At 38.4% G+C, this 27,592-nt stretch overlaps 1 protein-coding gene across 11 annotated transcripts in view; it reads right to left on the reverse strand.

The window, feature by feature from the left end:
* The window catches only part of TRPM3 (transient receptor potential cation channel subfamily M member 3), a 905,462-nt gene extending 882,675 nt beyond the window's left edge, over positions 1-22,787 (reverse strand). For all 11 annotated transcript variants that reach the window (XM_034967586.3, XM_034967598.3, XM_034967583.3 and 8 more), the window contains exon 1: positions 22,446-22,787. In XM_034967586.3, the coding sequence (XP_034823477.1) occupies positions 22,446-22,628 (183 nt within the window). In that variant the 5' untranslated portion in view covers positions 22,629-22,787. The remainder of the gene's footprint in view (positions 1-22,445) is intronic.
* Between the last annotated feature and the right edge of the window lie 4,805 nt (positions 22,788-27,592).

The raw sequence follows: 27,592 nt of genomic DNA on the forward strand, positions 1-27,592 counted from the left end.
TTTGCATTTTTGTTTACATATAGGTCAGGAACTGCCATTTATTACCTTGTGGCAAGCCATTTTGTGGCATTTTTTCTACCAACTTTTAAAAACAGATTGGGGTTCAGATTTCCATTTTTTTTTCACTAAAACGTTTCAAGAAACTCCTTGACCACACATATGGCCAAGGCAGTGTGCTAGGTGTCAGGAATTCTATGCATATAAATGAGACATGTTCTCCTCTGGCAAGTCAAGGAGAGAAACAAATATACAAGACAGGTTAAATGATGTAAACATAAGCAATATCATAAGACAGATCTAGTCAGTTGCAAATATTACTGACAATGTTAGGTTTACTCTGGTTTCCTCTTATTCTGAATGAGTCCCTTTGCTTTTGTGTATAATTTTATTTTATAGAGGACCTATCTTCTCTGGCCTTCTCTCAGTTTGTATTTTATAGGTGTTTCCCTGTCTTTCACCATCATTCTCTCCCTGTAGATGGTATCATTTCTTTCAGTTCAGAAACATGCCCTGGTATTTTTCATATTAATAGGAAAAGTACCTTGACAGCATAGGACCTCCCAGTTGCCCATCTCATTTCTTCTGCTCCCTTGTACTTTATAGTTCTCAAAAGATTGAATGTATACACTGTCTCCATGACCTCACTTGTCATTCATTCCTCAGCCTACTCCAGTCTGGCTTCTTGTCCCTATTACTATAGCAAAACTGCTCTTGACAAATTCACATAGAATTCATATTGCCAGATGAAATGGGCTATTTAATATTCTCACCTTTCTGGACCTCTCTAAGCAGGATTCAACCCTCTTAATCACTTTTTTCCTGACAGACCTTCCACTCTTGGCCTCTGTAATATCATTACCTACATATGTCTCTGGTTTTTCTTTTTCTGTTTCCCTGGATAGCTCTTCTACTAAATAAATCCACAAGGCTCTTTCCTAGACCCCCTTATTTTCTATGTACTATCATCCTAATTAACATCATGTGTTCATGGGCTTTAATATCACCCATAAACTGATAATACCCAGGTTAGCTCTAACTGGGACATCTTTTTGGGTTCTAGTCACATGTATTGAACTCACCAATTTGTTGCCACCATCTCAAAATCAGCATGTTCAAAACTTGGCCTTTGGCTTTCTTCCAAAGCCTATTTCTCCCCATGTGTTCAGGATTTCTATAAATATTACCATCCAACCAGCTGCTTAAGTCAGAAACATAGGACCCATTCTTGATTCATCTGCCTCTCTTAACACCCACTTGCATATTAATCGCAAATTCAATTGCACCCACCACGAAAATACATTAGAAGATCAGTCCATTTCTTCCCATCTCCACTGTCACCAACCTGGTCCAGGCCATCATCATTTCTCACCAGGTTTTCCCCCACAATAACCTCTCACTTCTTTTCTTTTGCCTTTTCCAACTCTTCCCCTCACAATGCATTTGCAGAGACTTTAGCAATATTCATCAGCTCACATCATTTTCCTATTTAAAACTCTTCAATGGTTCCCATCATGCATAGAATAAAGTCTAGCCATTGACCCATAAGGGGCTACTACACAATCTGGCCCCATGTTTCTCCCTAAATTCATCCCGTAGCACTCTTTGCCTCCTTCTCTGGCTCCAGCCTATTAATCTCTTAGTTCCTCAAACATGCCAAGTTCTTTACTGTTGAAGAGAGTTTGCATATGTTGCTCCCTCTACCTGGAATGCACTTCCTATACTAGATCTTTCTCCACCCTTAGATTATAACAGCCTCAATGTAACCTCTTCAGAGAAGATTTCCCTGACCTCCCTCTAATATTATACCCCTTGTGCCAGTTATTTTATGCCACTGCACTTTTTGTATTTCACAATTAGGTTTCATCTACTTGTTTATTGGCTGTGTCTCCCACTAGACTGTGATCTGCACAAGGACAGCAGTAAGCCCAGCGCCTAGGACAATGCCTAACACATTATAGGCAATCAACAAACATTTAAATAATTAATCAGCTTTATAAGAATTTGCAAAATGACATCCATACTGGGAAAATAAATAATCTCTTCAGCCCCAGCAACTTTTTTTTTTTTAATTTAGGGTTTTTTGAGGTTTTTTTAATGGTCTGCATATACCACACACTACCACTGGCACTTTTACATATTACCTAACTTGTTTTTCTCAATAAATTTTCAAGATAAGGATTATTCTCCAAACTGTACTTATCAAGAAACTCTCAAGCAATGAGATAAGGTAGGTCACTCATAATGATACAGAGTGTCAGGGATAGAACCCAAATCTAACTCCAATCTTCTGAAACTCTCTTGATTATACCCAGGGCTGGCTTCGGGGACATGAGATTGGTTTAATTGCACACGGCCCCATGCTGTAATGTTCTGCTGTTGCCATTTAAAATTATTAATTTCTGAATATGGGTACTTGCATATTTATTTTCCACTGGACCCCATAAATTATACAGATGCTTCACAGGTTTTGCTGTGAAAAGCTTCCTTGACTTTATTCCTATTAGCTCGGCATCTCAGAAGAATTTAGGATCTAAGAACACTGATTTACACTGTGCTAAAAGTTGTAAAGTACTTACTAAGGTATTAAGACCAAAAAAAAAAAATTCAGACCTAATCCCAGAGGTAATTCTCTATTTTTTTCCTCTGTCTTCAGAAACGCCTGCTTATCTCCTTTTTATGTCTGCCATTTTATGATTTCATCCTTGAATAAAAGATTACTTTCCCAATTTTACTCTTTCTAATCCCATGAAACTAGATTTTAGACATTGGTAGTCAGCTAAGAAATGGCTCCTGGTTAGTGCATTATTCACAAATTCACTAAACCCACAAACAACTGAATTGATTAATTATACCTTAGAACAATAATGCCTTACTCACGGTATTTTTTTTCTTCAGTGGTCAATGATTGCATCTTGTACCATGGAGTCCAGGTTGTTGTTGATAGACTCAAAGTGGTGATACGCATCTCTCCTTAAACCCTCCTCAGTCTTACTCTAAAGTTTTTATAACTGAGAGGTTCTCAAACTGTCATGCCCAGACCATCAGAAGCAGAAGCAACACCTGGAAACTTGTTAAAAATGCAAATTCTCACACCACACTTCAGCTGTATTTATTTAGAAAATCCAGAGGATGGGACCCAGTAAGCTGTGGTTTAACAAGCCCTCCAGGTGATTCTGATATATGCTAACATCAAGAACCACCATCATAGATAATGGTCACTAAAATAGTGTTATCCTCACTAGCAAAGACATGGAATCAACCTAGGTGCCCATCAACAGTGGACTGCATAAAGAAAATGTGGTACATAAATATCATGGAATACTATGCAGGCATAAAAAAGAACAAAATCATGTCATTTGCAGCAACTTGGATGCAGGTGGAGGCCATTATCGTACGCAAACTAACACAAAAACAGAAAACCAAATACTGTATGTTCTCACCAAGTGCGAGCTAAACATTGGGTACAAATGGACATAAAGATGGAAACAGTAGATGCTGGTGACTGACTAGTAGAGGGAGGAGGAGGCAGGGGGCCAGGGTTGAAAAACTACCTCCTGAGTACTATGCTCACTTCACTATCTGGATGATGGATTCAACTGAACTCTCAACCTCAGCATCACACAAAATACCTTTGTAACAAACCTGCACACGTACCCCCTGGATCTGAAATAAAAGTTGAAAAAATAAAATATAAAATAAAATAAAATGTGTTGTCATAATTTGGGTTATCAACTAAATCACCTGAGGACCTTTTCAAGCTATAGTTTTCCTAACACTGCTACAGAGATAGAAAGTTCACAGGCATGGTATAGTCCATCCAATAGCCTGTTTTTTTGTTGTTGTTTGTTTGTTTTTTGGTTTTTTTTGAGACAGAGTTTCGTTCTTGTTGCCCAGGCTGCAGTGCAATGGCGCAATCTCAGCTCATTGTAACCTCCACCTCCTGGGTTCAAACAATTCTCCTGCCTCAGCCTCCCAAGTGGCTGGGATTACAGGCGCCCGCCACCATGCCCGGCTTTTTTTTTTTTTTTTTTTTAGTTGAGATGGGGTTTCACCAAGTTGGCCAGGCTGGTCTCAAACTCCTGACCTCAGATGATCTGCCCTCCTCAGCCTCCGAAAGTTCTGGGATTACAGGCGTGAGCCACCACACCAGTCAGCCTGTTTTTTTTAAACAGCTTTCCAGGTGATTCAGATGGCCATCAAGTTTGGGAACCCTTCTCCCATGGAGTGGCTGTTTAAAATCAGTTACATATTTGGATGAACAGTTTTACATTTCATCATTGAGTTTCTTCAGAATTTCTGGACATGTGCTTTTTGTTATTGTTCTTAGGAACTGTGAGTGTGTATGTGTGGGTGTTTATATCATTGATGAATCTCTACCAAGCTTGACAAATGTAATCTAAAACTACTAATTCTGATGCTTCTGGCATGCTTCAGCAGCCAATTTGCAAGTGATACTAATCTAAAAGACTTGCCTAATGAAAAACATATAACACACAGACAAATTTTTAAAATATCAAGAGCAACAACGAAAACGGATTTATACTTTCTCATGGCTCCTTTTAATCCTTGAGTAGGTACTGAATGAATACCTTATAATCATCAAGTTGACCCAGATTTCAAGAATTTGCTTCTTAATTTAAAAGCAAGAACTTCATGATTGCACCGCACTCCAACCTGGGCAACAAAGTGGGACCCTGTTTCAAAGGAAAAAAAAAAAAAAAGGAAACAGGCTTTTTATCTAGATATAAAGAGCATTTTATTGAGGACCTAATCTTTGCACAATACTGTATCTCATTGGTTAATCTCATTTTTGTCCTGGTCATCAGCCAGAGGGAAACTGGAATGAGAAAATACTTTGACTAAAAGTGGATCTTCACTGTTCTCCTTAATTCATTTCTCCCAACTACCTTTCATATTCTTCAGAGGGATAAGAGTAAATGTTTTTTCTGGTAGCTCACCTGTCAATCTTTGCTCCATATTTCAGAAAAGTAATGGGTTAAAAAATAATAATAAAAGAATAAAAGAAGAATTGCCCTACATTTTTTTCTATTTCCTCCACTTTTTAAGACTATAGAATGTAGAGCCATGCACGCTGATTTCAAACCTAAACTTCATAACATTGGGCAAGTTATTTAATATCTCTGTGCCTTAGTTCCCTTATCTGTAAAATGAGTACAATGAGGTTGTCATAAGAAATAAATGATTCAATATATGTAGATCTCACAGAACAGTTTCTGGAACATGGAGTCCAACATGGGTAACTATCACTAACATTCTCATGTCACTGCAGTTGAATCTGCCCTGTGTAGTTGGAATCTGCAAATACACAGCTTCCAGTATCCTAAAGGCCAAACTACATCATCCTGCTTTCAATAAAACATTTTACGGTTCTGTTTGTGATTTCCTACATTACTCACAGTGTATACTGCAAAGCCTAGGGTTGTTTTGAATCCCCTAATCTTTCCCTAAGTGTTACACAGTCCCCCAATTCATAGATTGAGGGGAGCATTTGTGCACATAGGTTTGGAGTCAGACCTGGGTTCGAATCTCTCTCTCCTACCCTTCTTTTCCATGCTGACTGCTCCAGCCTCTTTGGCTGCCTTCTTGTTCCTCAAACACATCAGGCATGCCCCTGCCTCGGGACACTTGTACTTGCAGTTCACTCTGCATGGAATGTCCTTTCCCTCATTTAGTATCTCCATGGCTTGCTCCCTCACTTCCTTCTGACATCTACCTAACAGCAACAATCAGATAGCCTTTCTCCTTAGCTCAAATGGTGCCCCGTCTCATTCTCTATCTCCCTGTCTTGCTTTATTTTTCCTCACAGCACTTATAATCACTAGATATTTTATTACATATTTATTTGCTTGCCAGCGTATCTTCTGCTGGCCTTCATTAGAATATAAGCTCCAGGAGGGCTGGAACTTGATAAAATGAAAATGTTACCTACATAATCAGATTGTTGTACAAATTGAATGAGATAACACATATGAAATATTAAACTTTTATAAACAAAAAAAAGCTTAACAAAATGCTAAGCATACATCAAATATTCATTTTCCCCCCTCTTCTCATAACAAAGGAAGAGGGTCAGCACATTTTGCTTCTCTTATATCCCTACAAGATGGGAAAGAATGGATGGAAATTCTTCAATTCTATGGTCACTACTTAGATTAGCAGCAAAAGGCAACATGTCCTAATTAGATTTTAAATATACTTGGCTTTAAAGCTGTAGTCTTACAGTTTTTATAAGCATACGGAGTGAGATTAAATAAGAATGCTGGTGGCCGGGTACAGTGGCTCACACCTGTAATCCCAGCACTTTGGGAGGCTGAGGCGGGTGGATCACAAGGTCAACAGTTCGAGACCAGCCTGGCCAATATGGTGAAACCCCGTCTCTATTAAAAATACAAAAATTAGCTGGGCATGGTGGCGTGCACCTGTAATCCCAGCTGCTGGGAGGCTGGAGCAGGAGAATTGCTTGAACTCAAGAGGCGGAGGTTGCAGTGAGCCGAGATCATGCCACCGCACTCCAACCTGGGCGAGAGAGCAAGACTCCATTTAAAAAAAAAAAGAATGCTTGTGAAAGGGGTATTTTTGATTAAATGATTTTCCAGTTAATCATCAACTCTTCTTTCGCCCATTGATTCTGAACATTTCTCTTTCTGATCTGAATGCAGTTTCTTGCCATAATAAGTAGGAAGCATAAAACATAAATCCATCCTCTTATGACTGAGTACAGTGTCTTGATTGAGGGTCATTGTGATGGACATCAATACTTATTTGATACAATTGAAAATATTGAAGATATAGCATATTGGCTTGACTCTATTCTAACCTTGAGATAAACCAAGGTAATAACTTCCCCAAATTAAACTCCTAATGAAGACACTTATTTGTCTCTTGTCATATTTTTAATAGTAGATATCTCACACAGAGAGAGAGAGAGAGAGAGCCCACTTAACAAGTGTTCCGTAAGTTTCACTTGATGAATTTAAAGTTTTCTAGATCTGGTTTTGATTGACATCACATAAAGAAATAACCAGGGCTTATCTAAAACTTGAAAGGATAAGTAAATGTTTCAGCACATTAAAAAGATACTGGAAATAAAGTCTTCAGGTCATGTAAATACAATTATATTGCCCTATTTTTAATTTTTTTCATTCAATAATTCTCCTCAAACTAAGCTTGTTTGCAGGCCTGCAGACAATATAGTTTCATTATCAAGTACTGCCTTGACTTAGTCTCAACATCCATAGTGACCTTTAAGTCAACTTCAAGAAGAAATCATCTTTGTGAGGGAAAAGACACACATTAACGTTGCTTACACTCTTTTTATCATCTTACCTCTGACTCACGAGTCAGTAGCATATTGACAAAAAATTAAAGGGTAGTTATATTTGAATTCTTTCTCTACCTTTTCCCAGCTGACCTTGGTTAAAATAGACTTCACTTCTCTGAAATTTTATTTCATCTTCCATAACTTGTGCATCAAAATAAAACCCACAGTGGAATGATGATGAAAGATTACATAAGAGATCATTGAAAGAGCCTGGTATTAATAAATGCCAAAATTATGCTCATTTTTCTCTCTTACTTCATCTTCTCTCTGTCCAGGATATGAAACACCAAAGTCTACAGGATTTTCATTATGCTCTTTCACTTACTTCACACATAATTACTGAGTTTCTACAACATGCCAGCCACTCAGCAAGATTTGGGAATACATTGATGAATAAAATACAGTCGTTGCCCTGAAGGAGATCCTAAACCAAAGGACCCGATTATACTCTATGTACATATAAGGTTTTTACCCAGGAAGAAGCAATAACATCCAGCCTTCTAGAGGTCTTACAATGTGTATGATTCATAAACTATGCAGTAATACAATATCCTGTGAATTACCTCACTGCTCACATTAATACAGGACCATGATGTTATCATACCAGCCTAACAGTCTGTCTCCATCGGTGGACCCAAAGGCACCAGTTATACAAGATAGAGTATGATTGAAAAAATAATGTTTTCTGTCCCCCAACTGTATTCAATGGATAATGAGACAAAAGTAGGACTTTTTTTTTTTTTTTTGCTTATCTCTGGTTCCTTCTGCATTCATTTTCATGGCCTATTCATTTGGGATGTTTGGTCTTAATAATATGAATTAAGCTCTTGTTTTAGTTACTGTTACCAGTGCATTCTATAGTTACATTCAATAACTTGATGAACCTTCAAAGCAATGAGCTCTTTTTGTAGCTGTAAACCAGATCATTCTCATTTTGTCCTAGGCCTTGGTAATTTGAATCATTATTGTTTATCTTTTAAGGAAAATTTAATTTCATTTAGTGTGGGAGTATCTAATGCTTTTAAATGCATAAAAACTCATTTCTTTGTCACAAAATGGCTGTCGATAATTTAGAACATGGAAAACAATTTTAAAGTTTATCTTTTTGTTCAAAATGTGTGTTTAGAGGGATGACTTTGTGATATGAAGCCAAAAAATGGGACTAGATCCTATTCTGAAACTGGTACCCACTCTGGGCAATGTGTTGGTGACAGCAAATGTCAGGTCCAATTATACAACTTCCTCTCAATAAATCTTGAAGGGCTTCTTTTATTAGAGAATTTATAAAGACAACAACAACAAAAAGACATATAATGAATACTCACCAATTACCTTAAACTTAATTATACACACAAGTTGGAATAGTAATACTAATAATATATACTATAACTACAGTAAAATTCTTAGTTAGGAAAGATAAAGGGAAAAGCATCTAAAAGTGAAGATCCAAGTCTTTTTGCCTTTGTCTTCATTTCTATGCTGTGCTATGAATATAATCTTCAGCTTTCTTTACTTTTTGTTTCATGCTTCACTGGTACTTATTTGCAGCCATGAATGACCAATTGCAGAATTTCTAAGCCTTCATCTCTGATATGGTTTTGCTATGTCCCCACCCAAATCCCATCTTGAATTGTAGTTCCCATAATCCCCATATCATAGGAGGGACCCAGTGGGAGGTAACTGAATCATGTGGGCAGTTACCCCCGTGCTGTTCTTGTGACAGTGAGTGAGTTCTCACAAGATGTGATGGTCTTATAATGGGCTTTCCTCCTTCGTTTGGCATGTCTCTTTCCTGCCACCATGTGAAGAAGGACATGTTTGCTTCCTCTTCTGCCATGATCGTAAGTTTCCAGAGGCCTCCCCAGTCATGCTGAACTGTGAGTCAATTAAACCTCTTTCCTTTATAAATTACCCACTCTCGGGTATGTCTTTATTTGCAGCATGAAAACAAATACAATATCCAACCATCAGAGTCTCCATCAGCTGTGTATCTACAAACATGGTTGTTAATTTTTCTCTAATTCTGAACAAGTGCTGCAATTTTAAGCTCAAAACTTTCCCACAGATACAAATGAGTGTTGTAGACACATAACCCAAGATTACCTGCTACACATGCTATAGGCAAATTGGCTTTATATCTTTCTGACTTTTGACAGGAAGATAGCAGCTCTAGGTCGGATGCTTCACATCCCCTAGCTCTTTGTGCTTCTAACACATAGAAGCTTTATGCACTTTGGAAATTTCCTGAATTATCATAGAATGTCATCCTGAGGCTGGGCACAGTGACTCACATCTGTAATCCCAGCACTTTGGAAGGCCAAGGTGGGCAGATCACATGAGGTCAGGAGTTCAAGGCCAGCCTGGCCAACATGGAGAAACCCCATCTCTACTAAAAATACGAAAAAAATTAGCCAGGTGTGGTGGCACGCACCTGTAGTCCCAGCTACTCAGGAGGCTCAGGCAGGAGAATCACTTGAGCCCAGGAGGTGGAGGCTGCAGTGAGCCGAGATCATTCCATTGCACTCCAGCCTGGGTGACAGAGCAAGACTCTGTCTCAAAAAATACAAATAAATAAATAAAGTCATCCTGTTGTGTGCTAAATGTTTGTGTCCCCCCCAAAATTCATATGTTTAAACTTAGTTCCCAAGGTGATGATATTAGGAGGTGGGGTCTTTGGGAGATGACAAGGTCATGAAAGTGGAACCCTCAAGAATGGGATTGGTGCCCTTATAAAAAAGTTCCACTACGTAAGAACACAGCAAAAGACAGCCACCTAGGAAGCAGGCCTTCACCCTCACCAATCATCAAATCTGCCAGCACCTTGATCTTGGACTTTGCAGCCTTCAATATGATAAGAAATAATTTTCTGATGTTTATAAACCACCCAGGCTATGGTATTTTACTAGAGCAGCCTAAATGGACTAAAACACATCCTCTGTGACAGATATTCTAGGGAAAACCATCTATTTATTGTTTCCATGAAGTTTTATAGTTTAATTGTTCAAGGCCCAATGTGGTATGACTTCAGTTGTACTTGCAGTAATTTGGTTTTTCAGCTCAGAATTTTCTAGACTTCTTCACAAAGCCATACTTCCCTAAAATAGGCCCATTTTTGAAAAGAAAGGGAGACTCAACTTCTCACCTTATTTGACGTTAACATTTTGAAGACTGTGTTAAATTTTTCACCTTTCTTTCTTGCCTATTAACAGTGATGTATAATAATTATCTATTACTATAATCTTTATTTATGGAGCAAAGGAGACACTTTTATCAAAAATCAGATGTCCTCAAATAACAGGAAAAAATGGTAACAGCTCCATTTTAAAACGAATTATAATGCAAACTTTCAACTTAAGTGTTGTTCTCATTCATTGAGAAGAAAAAAATAATAAAATATTTACAAACTATTAATAATTGCATTTTGCAATATCCATGGAGAAAATATTAAATAAGAATATGCAAAAAATTATTTTACCTGTACAGCTTCGATTTAATTAATCAATAACTCAAATTTACACTATCTGTTCATGAGTACAATCCATTGGTTTTCTCACTCATTTGACCCATCTTATTAAACTTTTTAGCAGACTAATAATATAATTAAGACAAGTTTAGTGTACTTATAATGTGAATAATATATAAAATATGTATAATTACTATCTAATAGTCTTACAAGATATCATGTTATATGCCAAATTCTAGTTTCATTTCTCCCCTCTGTAGCAAAAAAGTCTCTCAGAAGTCTTTTTCACATTTCTTTCTTCTATAGCATTTGAGTCTTTATCTTGTAGGGAGTGGGTGCTCTTTAAAACAAAACATTCACATACCCAAATTTACTGAATATCCACTAGTAAGATAGGCAATTTCCTCTTCTACTGCCAGCACTATAAATTCAACACTCAGAAACCCAAAGTGTGCAAGGAGCCTCATCTATTCTGTTCCTTTGTCTACCAGCAGAACCTCATTCCAAATACATGAGTATTTATCATGGATTTAAAGACACCTTAGAGAGAATCATTCAACACCATCTCCATAACATTTTCTAGTGAAGGGTTAACAAATCAAAAAGTAATATCTCAATGCCTATGGAAGGCAGAATAATAACCTCCCAAGGAGGTTCACAACCTAATTTCCAGAACCTGTGAATATGCTACTTTACATGTCAATGGGGAATAAGGTAGCTAATCATTTGACCTTAAAATAAAGAGATGGTTTTCAGTTACCCAGGTGGGCCCAATGTAATCATAAGGTTCCCTAAATGCAGAAGAGAGAGGCAGAAGAGGAGAATCAGAAAAAGCAATGTGATAGCAGAAAGGCCAAAAAGATGTAACTTTACTGCCTTTGAAAATGGAGAAAGGGACTGATATGGCTTGGCTGTGTCCCCACCCAAATCTCAACTTGAATTGTATCTCCCAGAATTCCCACATGTTGTGGGAGGGATCCAGCGGGAGATAATTGAATCATGGGGGTCAGTCTTCCCCATGCTAGTCTCGTGATAGTGAATAAGTCTCACAAAATCTGATGGGTTTATCAGGGGTTTCTGCTTTTGCTTCTTCCTCATTTTCTCTTGCTGTCACCACGTAAGAAGTGCCTTTCGCATCCTGCCTTGATTCTGAGGCCTCCCGCCTTGATTCTGAGGCCTCCTCAGCCATGTGGAACTGTAGGTCCGATTAAACCTCTCTTTTATTTTTCTTTCTTTCTTTTTTTTTTTTTTTTGAGATGGCATCTTGCTCTGTCACACAGTCTGGAGTGCAGTGGCTTGATCTCGGCTCGCTGCAATCTCCGCCTCCTGGGTTCGAGCGATTCCCCTGCCTCAGCCTCCAGAGTAGCAGGGATTACAGGCACGCACCACCATGCCTGGCTAATTTTTTGTATTTTAGTAGAGACGGGGGTTTCACCATGTTGGCCAGGATGGTCTCAATCTCCTGACCTCTTGATCTGCCCACCTCGGCCTCCCAAAGTGCTGGGATTACAGGCGTGAGCCACCACTCCCGGCCTAAACCTCTTTTTCTTCCCAGTCTTGAGGATGTCTTTATCAGCAGTATGAAAACAAACTAAGACAGGGACCATGAGCCAAGGAATGTGGGTGGCTTCTAGAAGCTGGAAAAGGCAAGCAAATAGATTTTCATCTAGATATTACAGAAACACAGCCCTGCTGACATCTTGATGTGTAGTCCAGTGAAACCCATGTCATACTTCCGCACTACAGAACTGAGATAATAAATACATGTTACTTTCAGCCACTAAGTTTGTAGTAATTTCTTATGGCAGCATTGGAAACTTAACACGATGCCCAACACTTTTTTAAATTCTGAAAGCAGAATCTTTAATACAGAAATAGTTTGACAATATATTTTTACAAGTTCTATTTCTTAATAATACTTTAATTGGCCTCCACAATTAATGGGTCCAATATTTTCTTCTAGTTAACTGAATACAATGCCCCAATTAAAATCTAAGGCCTGACAGTACACTAACAAATTAATGCCACCACACAGCTCCTATTATTATTAGCTCAACTTTTTAAAAACTGTCTCAAACATTTATCTTGACTATTACATGAATTATAACTCAGAATAAGAAAATAGTTGATGAAGGAAGTTTCTGCTTATAAAATTATTTCAGCTAATAAATGAAAAAGGAAAGACAGAATCATAATATCACTATTTTGCAATGCCCAAATAAAATAATGGATCTTGGCAAACTCCAAATAAAGGCCAGATCCATTCCATTATCAGTTTTTCTTAGCCTGTAAGCTAAGAATAATTTTTGCATTTTTAAATGGTTAAAATATCAAAAGAATAATATTTCATAAGGTAAAAATTATATGAAATTCCTATTTTAGTGTTTATAAATGATGTTTTGTTGGAACACAGCCATGACCATTTATTTACATAATGCTTATGGCTGCTTTTGAAAGAACTGTAACAGCAAGAATTGAATGATTATAAGAGACCTTATAGCCTGCAAAACCGAAAACACCAGCCGGGCGCGGGGGCTTATGCCTGTCCTAGCAGTTTGGGAGGTTATGGTGGGTGGATCACCTGAGGTCAGGAGTTTGAGACCAGCCTGGCCAACATGGTGAAACCCTGTCTCTACTAAAAATACAAAAATTAGCCGGGAGTGGTGGCAGGCACCTGTAATCCCAGCTACTAGGGAGGCTGAGGCAGGAGACTCTCTTGAACCCAGGGGCGGGGGTTGCAGTGAGCAGAGATGGCACCACTTCACTCCAGCCCGGGCAAAAGAGCGAAACTCTGGAAAAAAAAGAAAGAAAGAAAGAAAAAAAAACCCTAAAACATTTACTATTTGGCTCTTTGAAGAAAAATTTGCCAGCCCCTTCTCTAAGCAATCATCCCCAGTGGTGGCTAATACCCAAAAATGAGAGACAGCCAGAATACATATGAAGTATTATTGCCAAAAACTCAAATTAAAACTGATCTAGGCACCTGGTCAAATCACCAGTTCATAGGAAATACAATGGACAGAGAAACATCTGAGATGACACCATTGGGATGTATTCAGCAAAATACAGAATGTAGAAAACTGTGCAGGATAAGTACATTTCTCTGACAAATAATTGTTGAGAGGAAAAGAAGAGAGATCAGGAGAGGGAAAACCATAGACTAAAAAGGAAAATTATAATGTGTCCACTACAGTTGGATTCTAATTCAAACAGAATTATGAGATAATCAAGGAAATACAGTTCTAACTTAATATCTGTGGGTATTAAGAAGTTTTTTTTTTAATTTGATAATAGTGTTACAGTTTTGTTTTAATAGAGTCCTGGGTGGTTGCAGTGGCTCATGCCTGTAATCCCAGCACTTTGAAAGGCTGAGGTGGAAGGATCACTTGAGCCCAGGAGTTTGAGACCAGCCTGGGCAATGTGGCAAAACCCCTTCTCTACAAAAAAAATATAAAAATCAGCAGGGTGTGGTGGCGCATGCATGTAGTCCCAGCTACTTGGAAGGCTGAGGTGGGAGAATCACCTGAGCCTGGGAGGCTGAGGCTGCCATAAGCAGTGATTGTGCCACTGCACCCCAGCCTGGGCGATAGAGTGAGACTCTGCCTCAAAAATAAACAAATAAATAAATCTTTCTCTTCCAGATATTTTTTAGAGGAAGTGATGTAATACCTAAGACTTGCTTACAAATAATCTAGTGGGAGAGAGAAGAAATAGAAAATAGGGATATAGATGAAGCAAGATTGATTTGTCATGATTTGATCATTATTAAAGCTGGGTTATAGGTTTATTACACCATTGCCTCTACTTTTGTATATGTTTGTAATATCCCACAATAAAAGAAAGTTTTAAAAACATTCCTTCCCAAAGTCCTTGAGCTTCATGAAGAGATTAATTTTATAACTATAATCTATTTCAATACATAAAGAATCCAGTAATAAAAATGCCAAAAGCAAAAAGTATCATATTTCAATATAGTATGGATTTTATATTTTAGCCCCAAGAATGTCAATAAACTACCTTTGGTAAAAACAGAAGAATGGACATTTCAAGGACCAGGATCTGCTATAGAAAATAATCATCTTGGAAAAGACAAGCTGATTTTATTTTCTAAAGCATTTTCAAAACCAGCCCAATACAATTAACAGTCATTACATCATGGATGTGATCAACAACATTCTAATTTCAGAAAAATTAAAGACCATAAACAACATCTCCTGTCAAACAAAAGCAACTTCTGCTTTTTACATGCATTGTAACAAGTCTAGTTAACACCAATATTTAGATAACTGTTTCCATTCAGTGAATAGCTCTGACCAGACATTGAATTAACTATACATATCAATACACTTAATGTTCATAAGTCATCCTGGGGGGCAGGTATTTTCATCTTCATTTTATCATGATGGAAGACAATAAGATTCAGTTGCAAAACCAGCGAATGACCTGAACCAGGCTGGAAATCAAGTCTGTCTAATTTGAATGTTAATACAGTCTTAGATCGGAAGGCCAGCACTACTCCCCTGCTGCCCCATGCAAAATTTTGGCTCAGGTCAGAGATTGGGATCCAGACAATCAAGGAAATGGCATGGGGATATTTTAGCTTATTTTAAGACATTTTATTTATTTCAAAAAAATATGAAGAAAAGATGGCAAATTGTTCACCTCTAATGTGTATTATGATTATGTGGATTATTTTTGTCACGTTCTCTACTATTTTTGTATATTTGAGACTAAGTTTTAAATAAAAATAAATACAATAAATACTTTTCTTAGGCTGGGCGCAGTGGCTCACACCTGTAATCCCAGCACTTTCGGAGGCCAAGGCGGGCAGATCACGAGGTCAGGAGATCGAGACCATCTCTGGCTAACACGGTGAAACCCTGTCTCTACTAAAAATATAAAAAAAATTAGCCGGGCATGGTGGCGGGCACCTGTAGTCCCAGCTACTCGGGAGGCTGAGGCTGGAGAATGGCGTGAACCCAGGAGGCGAAGCTTGCAGTGAGCCGAGATTGAGCCACTGCACTCCAGCCTGGGCGACACAATGAGACTCCATCTCAAAAAATAAATAAATAAATAAATAAATAAATAAATAAATAAATAAATAAACACTTTTCTTTATTAACAAAACACTGAAGTGAATCTTAAACTCACTAGGAAAGGAAGAAGGATTATCCTAGCAGAACTGGGGAGAAAAGAGTCATAGAAATATAATTCACCCAAGGCTACACAGCTAATAATGGACAGAACCAGGATTCCAATCTAGATCTGCTCAGTTCCAGAGCCACCATACTGTACCATACAAATATTTGCACTTGCTGTCATTGTTGTTATTTCTTTTTCTCATCTAACTTGTCTCCCATTCACTGCACTGGTATCTATCCTCATGACTCATTTAAAATGACTCTCAGAAAGGTATTATTGCCCTCTTTCCAAATTGCAAAATCCAAGTGACTGTTTTTCTTCCTCATCTTTTGAGAAGCAGGCATAAATGTCTCAGAAGCTTTTTCTCCAAATCTCCCACCACCACACTTAAAGAGGCATTGACTACTTTAACCTTTGCTCCAATGTACTCTGACTATAAAGCTAGACTTTGTATATCTCTGTGTTGTCACTTTGCATATTTCTTGTGTTAAACTATCAGCTCTATTAGAGAGGCTGTCCAGTACTTACCATGGTGCCTAACACTTCTTAAGTGTTCAACGAAAGTTAGATGAATGTTTCTTTAAACGTTGTTCTCTATAATCCTTTCATTTTTGCTTTACCAGCCCTCATTTGGCTTTGCAAATGAAAGAAATAAAAAGTAAAAGCAACACATGGAAGACCATCACAGCTGGTCTAACAAAATGAAAGAAATATTTTCTTACTATTTATAAGTTATTTTTAATGATTCCATTGTTTTTAAAGATCTAGTAATTAATCGCAGGAGAAGCTGTTCTAATATCTTTGGGAATAATGAAAACAAACTTAAAATCATCACAATGCAAAGATATTTTACTCCTCCAAACTTAAAGTATTTGAATTAGGCATTTTCTAACATATTCGTGGTCCTCAAATTAAAGCTGAAACTAAATTAAAATTTTTAATTCACTGTGATGAGGAGGAGGAGCTTGTTGGTTGTTATATTAATTACTAGAGAAAGATATTATTTCAGAAATGCTTCAACAAAATGGACCATTATCAGAAAATGGTCTTTTTTTTCACAAAAAAAAAATCACAATAACCAGAAAACACAAATGTATTCCTGAGCAATACAACATTGTCCCTTTTTTATTTTTTTAACAGAGTGAGTAAAAGGCAGTAGACAAAAATCAACCTGTCAAGAAATGGTTTATACAGTAATGGGCTAGCACTGCAGGAGATTCGCTCTGCTTTCATCAGGAGAGCCCTTTGTGTAACAAGAACAAACTACTAAAGGTTTAATGACATTGCAATAGCATATTAGACACTGAAAAAGGAAACAACAATTCTTTTCACCCAGTTGCCATTGCTTCTACGATAGCCACAAAGGACCTACTAGCCACGTAATCCTTAAATGGGCAATTGGTTGGGAGATGAGTTTTTCTGACTTTAGTTTTGCCTTTGACTCGGCTTTTTTTTTTTTTTTTTTTTTTTTTTCTGAGACGGAGTTTTACTCTGTTGCCAAACTGGAGTGCAAAGGCATGATCTCGGCTCACTGCAACCTCTGCCTCCAGGGTTCAAGTGATTCTCTTGCCTCAGCCTCCTGAGTAGCTGGGACTACAGTCACGCACTACCACCCCCAGCCAATTTTTGTATTTTTAGTAGAGATGGGGTTTCACCATGTTGGCTAGGATGGTTGCTATCTCCTGACCTCGTGATCCACCCGCCTCGGCCTCCCAAAATGCTGGGATTACAGGCATGAGCCACTGTGCCCGGCCTTCTTCATTTATTTTAAGACCTTAAAGAATTCGCTTTTAGCAGGGAAAACTGGAAATTACCTAGTAGGCTCAAAGAGGGCAAGTCAACAACAGAAACGAATGGTAGGTTTGTTTGTGGATCCCTCCTGCACGCACAGCATCTCAAACAGCTGTGAGAAGAGTAGCTTTGGTAACCAGCTGAAATGGACTTGCTTACTTGGCAGCACTGTGCTTTCTACATACTCACTGCTGTTTCCATACACTCTCTCAGTTGCCCACTTGTCTGCACAAGGTGTGATAATCTGTGGTTGGTACCTGCTGATAAGGGTAATTATAGCATTAGTGGAAGCAAGAGTGCTGTCTAAGGTTGAAAAACAACTCTAATTACACCTCCATCATTTTACTCCCTCAGCACAGTTTCTTTTTTTCCTTTTACAGAGTTTACTCAGAGACTAAATTAAATCTGCATCTATTTGAAAACAAGCTTTTAAATAGCTGTGGGGGTAGAAAGAGAAATCTCCTTTTAAAATTAAAAATACATACATGCTAAGTGCAAGGGAAAGGGGGGATATGGAGGGGAAAAAAGAATATAAATCCATTTATTACCACTAAACTATACACTGAAAAATGGCAAATATGGTAAATTGTACATGTATATTTTACCTAAATAAAAATAAATAAGTAAATAAAGATAAATGTGTGGTTAAATTTAAATTAAGGTTAAAAAGGAGAGCATATAATTTGGGAGAGGATAAATATACTTAATTGAAATCTAAATTATTTTTCTCTTTTTCCCAAAATAATGCTGGATTTTTTTCTTTATATTCTGATTTAAAAATTTGAGATGAAATAAAAATACACACACGCTGTGGTGAGCAGCTGACATTTGTAATGCGAGACAGCACTTGTTGAATCACCTTTCAATAGATTTCCATGCATTTCTGTACAGATAGAATCAAAACAAATAGCAGGAATAACAAGAACAATAATTCACAAAGAAATATGAAATCCAAATCTTATAGAATGGAGACAAAGAAGTCTTAAATTCCTTTTATACCTATTGACCAATTCAACACAGACAGTATTTAAAACATTAATATCCAGAAACTTAATTTGATATCTGAATTTCAAATGTATAACTTTCATAATAATAAAACTATGAAATTAATATATAACATCTTTACATTTACTAAAAAACAGTTTAGATTTGAAAAATGACCTAGGACGCAATCTCAGAAAGGAACAATTTCCAAGGAATGAATATAATTAAATACCACTTTACCGTATCGGAATTTTATGATTTGGGGTGTAATTTAATATTGTAGATTAATGGATTATAGCAAAGCAACATGAATTCAAAAAGCTTCCATTGTAAACCATGAAGCCTTAAAATATGGGAGAGAAGATGTTTCCTGAATTACAAAAATGGAAAAAAAAAAAGTCTTTTCAAATCAACAAGGATTGATTTGTTAGACACACCCACTATTGTGGTCCAGAACTTGAGAACATGCATTTTAAATGCCACTATTAGGACACAGAACAGCTGCCCCTTCCTTCAGCTATTGCACAGGGCAACACTGCTTCTGCCTGTCACCAGAACAGAAGGAGATCCAAGTGGGCAGTGGCAGGGATAGCACACATTTTCTACTGTAGGCCTGCCATACTCCATAAGAGCATCAAGACTTCATTTACTCCAAAGAGACTGCCAGAAATGCAACTTTTGGGTTTCTAATATTGGCGTCAAAATCATGGAGTTACCCAACCTCTAAGAAAACCCCTACATATTTAGTGATAAGTAGGTAGGAAATCTAACTGTCAAAATCAAGTCAAGCCGACCTCCCCTACACTTTACGTACCAAAACAGCATGCCTCAGATCATGAATAAAGTCTTTCTGGATACCAGGAGTATAGCAGAACTCTCCTTACTAAAGAAAATATCTTCTATTAATTATGATGTATGCAATGCTTTGTTGCTAGTGAAAATGAAAACCAGGTCAGGCACGGTGGCTCATACCTGTAATCCCAGCACTTCGGGAGGCCGAGGCGAGCAGATCACGAGGTCAGGAGATCGAGACCATCCTGGCCAACATGGTGAAACCCCATCTCTACTAAAAATACAAAAATTAGCTGGGTGTGGTGGTGCGTGCCTATAATCCCAGCTACTCAGGAGGCTGAGGCAGGAGAATCACTTGAACCAGGGAGGCGGAAGTTGCAGTGAGCCAAGATTGTGCCACTGCACTCCAGCCTGGCGACAGAGCAAGAATACATCTCAAAAAAAAAAAAAAAAAAAAAAAACTAATACAATCATTCCCCTTGAGGACAGAGTCATGGACTATATCATTCCCTCGGAATAACTTTAACTGGAAGTGATTTCAAGAATCCAACTAAAGCAGAGAAGAGAGTAACAAGTGTCACATTAAAAAAACAATTATTTTATATTCTCAAAAGAAAAAAGATTTATGAAAGCCCCCATGTTTTACTATTAATCAAATTTTTCCACATTTTTCTATTTTGTCTTCAAAAGACAGAGTGAACCCCTCATATTTTCTTTGTCAGGATGGATACCACAATATTTTGGGGACAACACATAATGAATAAGATTCACAGTTACATTATGGAATATCTTATTTATTCATAAGAATAAATAAAGAACAGCATTAATCATATTAACTGCTTGAATCTTTACAGGTTAGGCTATTTTTTAACAGCTCACTTTAAGGGAGAGAAAAAATCTTACATTAAAGATTAAAAACTTTTATAAGCATGTCTGCTATAAGCATTATGATTTCCTTCCTCCTGTTTGCATAGATAAGTTGGGTGTCTCACTTACAAATGAAGTCAAAACTCTTTGTTAACAACTATAGAATCAAACCTTGGTTCAAAACCACCATCTTAGCTCTAAGATTTACAAAACCTCACTATCTTTGTTTAAAACACTGATAATTAAAAATTATAGCTAGAAGCACTTATTATTAGGTTTTTAGAAGAAAATCAATATCAAACTTGCCATGCAATGTGAGAATAAGCACAGGCTTTTGCCTTAACTGGTTTTTAACTGAATTACTAATGTTTCAATTAACAAGTACTACAGAGAACTACAGCACCATCATCACCCTTAGCAAACAGGAGGACATAGTTACTTTTCCAGATGTCTCTGGTTGTCATGGTACCCTCTTAGGCTCTTTTCCCACATTTTTATTCTAGGTAACAAATCTGCAATCATTTACTCTAACTTATAACATAGTTATATGAAGATTTTATATGTTCCTGATATAGACTGTGCACACACCTGTTGAACAGAATAAAAAATGCAGCATAAGAAGTTCCTTAGATTAACACTTAGACTTCCTATTAAAAAGAGGATTGAATTTTTAGTTCACATACTTGATAAAAAACAGATGTCATGAATTTTATATTTTCCACATAATTTATTTCAGAAAAACCTATCTTCAGATTAATATTCTTTTGTAAAAAATATTTTCGAGTACACATTTCTAAACAATATTTCTACACCTGAAGTAAAATCACTTGCCTTTTTAGGGGTGCTATACCCATATTTAGATGAAAAAACCTGCTCACAAAAAACATTAAGTATTTGAGAAAAATACCTGAAATTTCATAACATTTTTGTAAACAAGCAACCAAAATAAACACACCAAAAATTTCAAATGTTTATATTACATTCTGTGGAAGTAATGTTTAAACATCTTACTTTTCAGGGATTAATTTTTATCCTTCAATGACGACTTCCCAAAAACAGAGCAGGGTAACATTAATCACGCTGTGGGATCAATGCTTATGTACCATTCTCTCTTTTAATTAAATCAAAGTCTCTTCAATATGCAACATCTGCTGTCAAGCCCTTTGGATGTAAAACAAATACACACACACACACACACACACACACACACACACACACGCTGGTATTCTTAATGATGTTTGGGAAGTTAAAAGTGGTGTATCCTCCTTCCCCAGGAGCAACAGGAGGACTTTGCACTCTCTTCTAGAACAGCGTTCTCTCCCTCTGGGATAAAGGAAAACATAATATTCACATACTAAAAATGCAAATGCAGCTAAAGTTTTTTATCAACTGCACTTCTCTACACACATATGATGCCTATATTAATTTCACTGGAGTGCTTTTATTGCACTAATTAGACAGTGAAGAGGAGCTGACACATGGGAAAACTTGTCTGAACGCTGTATATGTTAAGCAGTAGGATTACAAGCACCTGGGATATTCTTGCTATTCTCTGTATGCAAATGACATCCTGCAAACAATTAAACGCTCCCATTAAAATAGTGGGGGTGTGGGATGGAAAGAGCAAGTGCTAAGAGAGTAAAAATATGGCATGCCCTTTCTATTCCGCCCTCATTCAGCGGAGGCCGAGTACCTTCGACATGCTGCACAGACAGACCCTTGGGAACGTACACAGGAGTCACAATACACTCGACAACGTCTCACACGCTCTGTTAACTGCAAAACTCTTATGATCTAACAGCGAGCCCCCTCGCCTCTCGAACATGTTTTCAATTTTTGCAGAGCCGCCAGAGACGTCAGGAGACCCTCCCCTGCTGAAGGGAGGGAAGACGTTCCTTCTCGCCCTTCCTCACAGCCCCCAGCACTCTCTTTCATTAGAAGCGGCGCCACAAGTTCCCTGGCTCTCACCCTTAGGGAGGCAAGTTCAGCACCATGGAAAGGGCTCAAGTCGCGTGCGAAGAGAGAAAAGAAAGCAAAGACTGGGGCTCTCCCCCGGCCACTTACCGGCGTCTGCTGCGACGGGAGTCCCGAGCGTTTGGTGGACCCCTGCTTGGAACTTAACCTTTTCCACGACTCGGCAAACCTGCCCCGGCTGGCGCTCCGGCTGCGTCTGCGGCTCTCCGCGTTGTCCTCGCGGTCGGAGCAGCCCCGCTCCATTTCCGCCGCATCCCTCCACTTCTTCCCCATGAGAAGTTCGCCTCCCTCGGCCGGGAAACAGCCCAGCGCCGAGCGCTCTCGCTGGCTCCTCGCCGCGGGTCTCCCTCCAGCCTGCGCGCGCGGGTCTGCCTCCAGCCTGCGCGCGGCTCTCGGTTGGCGCTGCCTTTGCCTCCGCCGGCTCCTGCCAGAGCCCCGCGCTCCGTTACCGCCGCCGCCACCAGGCTGCGCTTGCGCCCGCGATTGGCTCAACTGTGGGCTGGGGCTGCGAGCGCCACCTGCGCCCGAGCCAGCTTTCTTTAGTGTCCCCAAATTGCTCTCCACCCGGCAGCCGCCGCCTTCTCTGGAGAGTGCAGGGCCCACGCCTGAGGCTGTTGATGCGCCGCAGGGTAGCGCTCCCAGCGGTCACCTCACCCTGCCCAGTACCCCAGACCAGGGGACCCACCTCCCCCCACCCCGAGCTGCGTGTGGAAGCCTAGGTTACCCGCACTGGATGGGTGGAGACTGCAGTTGACTTAGAAAAAGACAGGAAGGGGCAACTTTGTTCTTCCTGCTCCCTTTCTTCCCTTCTCTCTGCAACAACAACTCGCTCCTAAGTATCCTTGGGGAGAGTGGAGCTTCATCCCCTTGTCAGATGCCGCAGTTATTTCTTCTCCAGCTTGCTCAGACTAGCCCACTGGGTCTCAGACTTGGCTGCACACTGGAGTTACCTGGATCTTTTTTCTCTTTCTCTTTTTTAAATGGTGATATTCCCCAGAGTCTAATTTAATTGGCCTGGCTGTGGCCTGGGAATCAGGATATTTAAAAGCTCCCAAGGTGATTCTAGCTGCTCCATCCCCATCAGCAATTAAGGGCCTTCAAGGGCCTGTACTGTGGCGGTAAGGCAGAGGAGGATTCTTGGGAAGGGAAGGCTGTTACTTCTCCTTACCTCAACTCATTTCTCTTTCCGGGGTAGGAATGGGGTATTCAGTTTCCCCTCTCACCCTGGGCGGTTAAGCAGCGAGGAGGACATGAGACGGATTCGTGGTGGAGCTCCTGTGTGTTGTGTATTCTGTAACCCCTGCACCTTGTTGTTCTTTCATGTTTTTGCCTTCTGCTCATTAGGACAGCCGGCTGGCCCTCATGAGTTTTGTGTCAGTTATTTTACCAGACTGAGCTGTCCACATGTCCTTGATCAAATGAGAGAGGGCAGTTGGGGGCATCACAAATTAACAAAACCTGAAAACAATGGCTTTACTCACCATTAAAGGGAGTGATGCCTAAAATCTCTCCCGGTTGAAAAGGGCCGTCTGGTTGCTTATCTGTTGCAATGGCAACAGATGTATTTTCATTTCTTTCTGAAATCAAGCATTCTCTGTCCTATTTGAATATTGCCAGATCTTCCCAGGAGGCAAAGGTGAAGAAGGATTAAGAGGGAAGGGGAGAGGGTGAGAAATGCTGTGGGAAAATTGGTGTTGTGGCACTAGCTGTAAAAATCATAATCTGAGTTGCAGTGGTCAGTGTGATTAAGCAGAGGTTCTGAAACTGGCTAGTTTACGGGAATGGAATACAGAGCTCTAAAATCCCACAGCTGTGCCCCTGTGTGTAGTGTTACATGAATATTAATCCTGCCATTTTAAGTAAAAGAGACTCACAGGGCATACATCCTATCTTTTTAAACAACCCTCTGTGTCTAGAAATCACACACCCATATTAAACAAAATGAGACTCTAAACAATGTTTGCAACACACAACGCCATTTAATGAGAAAACCACAGGCTCCATTTCACATTTTCTCACTCCCTATGTAAGTTCATGGATTTGAAATTATTAGTGACATTTCATGGAAATACCGTAATTTAGTCCAGATTCCTCCCCCTCGCAAAAACAAATCAAAATGATTATGCTTAGTTTACAAAATTACACAGGTATGAAAACCAAATACCAACTAGGGGGTAGAATAAAAGTCAGCATATTATTCCTTAAAGTAAACATTTACTTTTTCCTTTAGTTGCTTACAAAGGGGTATATCGGTATGACTATATAAATTCCCTAAGAGATGAAAAGCCTGTGTTTTAATCTGGATGCCTTGAAAGTTCACTCTTTAGGTATATCAAGATATACCTAAACAGATATATCAAGGCACATCATCCAAGAACATTCACTGTGCAGGGCCAAGAGACCCTGGTTCACCCACATCCACCCATGAAGGGGAAAATGACCCTGCCATAAAGGGTATCTGTCATAAAAGACTGTTCCAGCACATCAGTGCATACTCAGAGCAACTGATGAGATTTTTAGATGTACTTAGAAAAATGTAATGATGAGTAGTGACTGCATGTGTCACATTTTTTAGCTGTTCAGTCTAAAAATGAGCTTTCAATTGCCCTTCTCTTAAAGCACTGTTTTTAAAGGCTTGTTTGAAGATGATCTCTGCATTTCTTTTTTGCGCTTGACAGGTACCAAAAATGTCTTGGAACTGCATATGAGGCTAAATTAGATGTGATTGTAGGCAACCAGAAAACTGACCCTTTCCTCTTCTGATATTCATTTGTCTTTCCAAAGTTCCTAATAGCCGGAAACTGGAAGAATAAAGTGAAAGTCTATCATATTTTTTACAAAATTAATGGAGAATCGCAGCACCAAAGCTAAGAACACATTGAAAATCACCAGCATTCAAATTCTGGAATACACGTTAGAAGCCATTTCTAGAGCAACTTAGCTTTACTAGAGAAGAGTCACTGCAATTACAAAAGGTGGATGTTAATAAATTTCAAAAGTTAAATGGGAAGTAGGGCATAAACCTTTTTTTCTTCATAGTCTCTAGGCATTAAATAATGTGCAAATTAATGTGATAAGATTAAAGCAAAAATTACCATACCGTTAAATAATAGCTATTCTTTGTAAAATGAAAAGCAAGTATATAAATTTTATTTATATATCAATCAAAATATAACATTTTGAAATATTCTGAAAAGTAAACTTTAAATAGTATTCTAAAAACAACAAAAAAAGATCTCAACACACTGTCAAATGTCAACAGTCCTCTGTTAGCCCTAGGTACTCTTTGATCTGAAGTTTACATGGTTCTACTAGTCTGTGAATGAATCAATAATCAGAAGAAACTCTCTTGAAACCCCATTTGCTCTAGGTATGCAGTCATGTGCTTCACTGCAAAAGAGTTTATAGGAAATATATATTCCTTTGGTTATCTCTAGGATATGAAAACCCAAAGGTATACCCAGGAACTAACTTAACCCAGCAAAGTATGAAAGGGGAGGGCAAACAGAGAAAATAATCAAAGCTGCAAATTAATGTTGATCCAAAAATTTCTCCTTGTGAAATAAGAGAATATAAACCATATTTCATCAACTTTAACACCTTCAATTTTTCAGAGAGGGTAAACCTCTCTGAAATCAGGATGCATTTTATCATAGATGGTATCTCAGATTCAGTGTAATGCAGCATATTGATTCATAGAGTCTCGGAGTGAAATAGACATTAATAGATCTGACTTTAAAAATCCAACAAGCTACCATTAACTCTCTTCCTACACAATCAGCCTTTGGCATTAGATATCCTCTTTCTCATAAGCAGAGCATTTCCTTGTAAAACAGCTTTAAGCATTAGAAAGCCCATTCTTATAAACTAAGCTGAACCCCAAGCCTTCTACCTTTATTTTAAATTCTGGTGGGGGGTTGGAGTCACACTATTTAAACAAGTGTTCCTCATGATAATCATCAAGTAATTGAGACAGTCTTTAAAGTCCCCTAAAATTTCTCTTTTATTAAGCTAAACAATGTGTGGCTTTTTCTGTCAAGTCCTTACACACATTGGGGAACAAAGTAAGAGTCAGCACCCTCACATGGTAAGATAAATTGGAAAATGGTGGGTGTTCAATGAATCTGGAGCAACTACTTTGTGAATTCACTAAAAGCTTAATCACTATGACTAGACTCACTGTGAAGTGGGATTAGTCAATACCTACAAAGCAGGAGATAGGATGCAGAATTTGTGTTTAGTCATAATTAAATTCTCTTCTGCAGACCTGAGGGCTGAGACCCACAGAAACCAAAAAGCATGAGAGTTGAAACAGTTATTCCTGTAACTCAAGCAAAAAAATCTCCCAAAGCCCATGACTATTAATCAAGAAAAGGAATAATGGGGTTATCTTGGTTTAAGTAAATTGGCCATCTATGTGGATGAAATTATCTGGGTATAGCTATGGGAAAATTATACTCCCTTTTAGGAAAAAAACAATCTCATATATTCCCTGTGGCATCTGTTGACAAGTCTTCAATGGTTACACATCCTGTCAAGTCCTCCCAGCAGAAGTCACTGCAGGCCAGAGAACCTGGCTACACAAGTTCACTCTTTTCTTTTCCTCTTCCTTCATTTTTTCCCTCCTTCCTTCCCTCTCATTTTTTCTTCCTTTCTTCCTGCCTTCCTTTCTCTCTTTCTCTCCCTTCCTCCCTTTTCCTTCCTTCACCTTTTTTCCTTCCCCCTTTCTCTCAGCATAGAACAAACCAAATTCCCCCAGCAAAATCCTCCAATTCTCCAGCTTTCCTACTAATATTATGATTTGTAGGAGTTTTTAGTATAAGCTTTCCTTTATTGTTCATTGATGCATTTGCATAAATTCATATTTATATAAAGTTTATTTCCCTTTCTAAATCTATAGGTAAATAGTTTTCTAAAATCTTATTTCAGGGTTAAGAGATAATGATTCAAGTGAATGGTATAAAGTTATAAAGGTAAATAACAATAGAATCAAAAATAATATAACCATTAAAATTAGGGAGAAAAGGAGAGAGAGAATAGAAAAGAGAAGAAAGACAGGTATAAATTAGCCAAATGTCCACCTATTACTAAATAATTTCTAAAATAAGTGAATAAATATATGCTGACATAAAATCCCCATAAGAATGACTAAATTTCTGCATACAGAAAATTTAAGCAAACAGAAAAACACTAAATGTTGTCAAAGCTGTGGAGCAACTAGAACTCCCACACACTGC

This window comes from Pan paniscus, chromosome 11, assembly GCF_029289425.2.
Source record: "Pan paniscus chromosome 11, NHGRI_mPanPan1-v2.0_pri, whole genome shotgun sequence".
Lineage (NCBI taxonomy): Eukaryota > Metazoa > Chordata > Mammalia > Primates > Hominidae > Pan > Pan paniscus.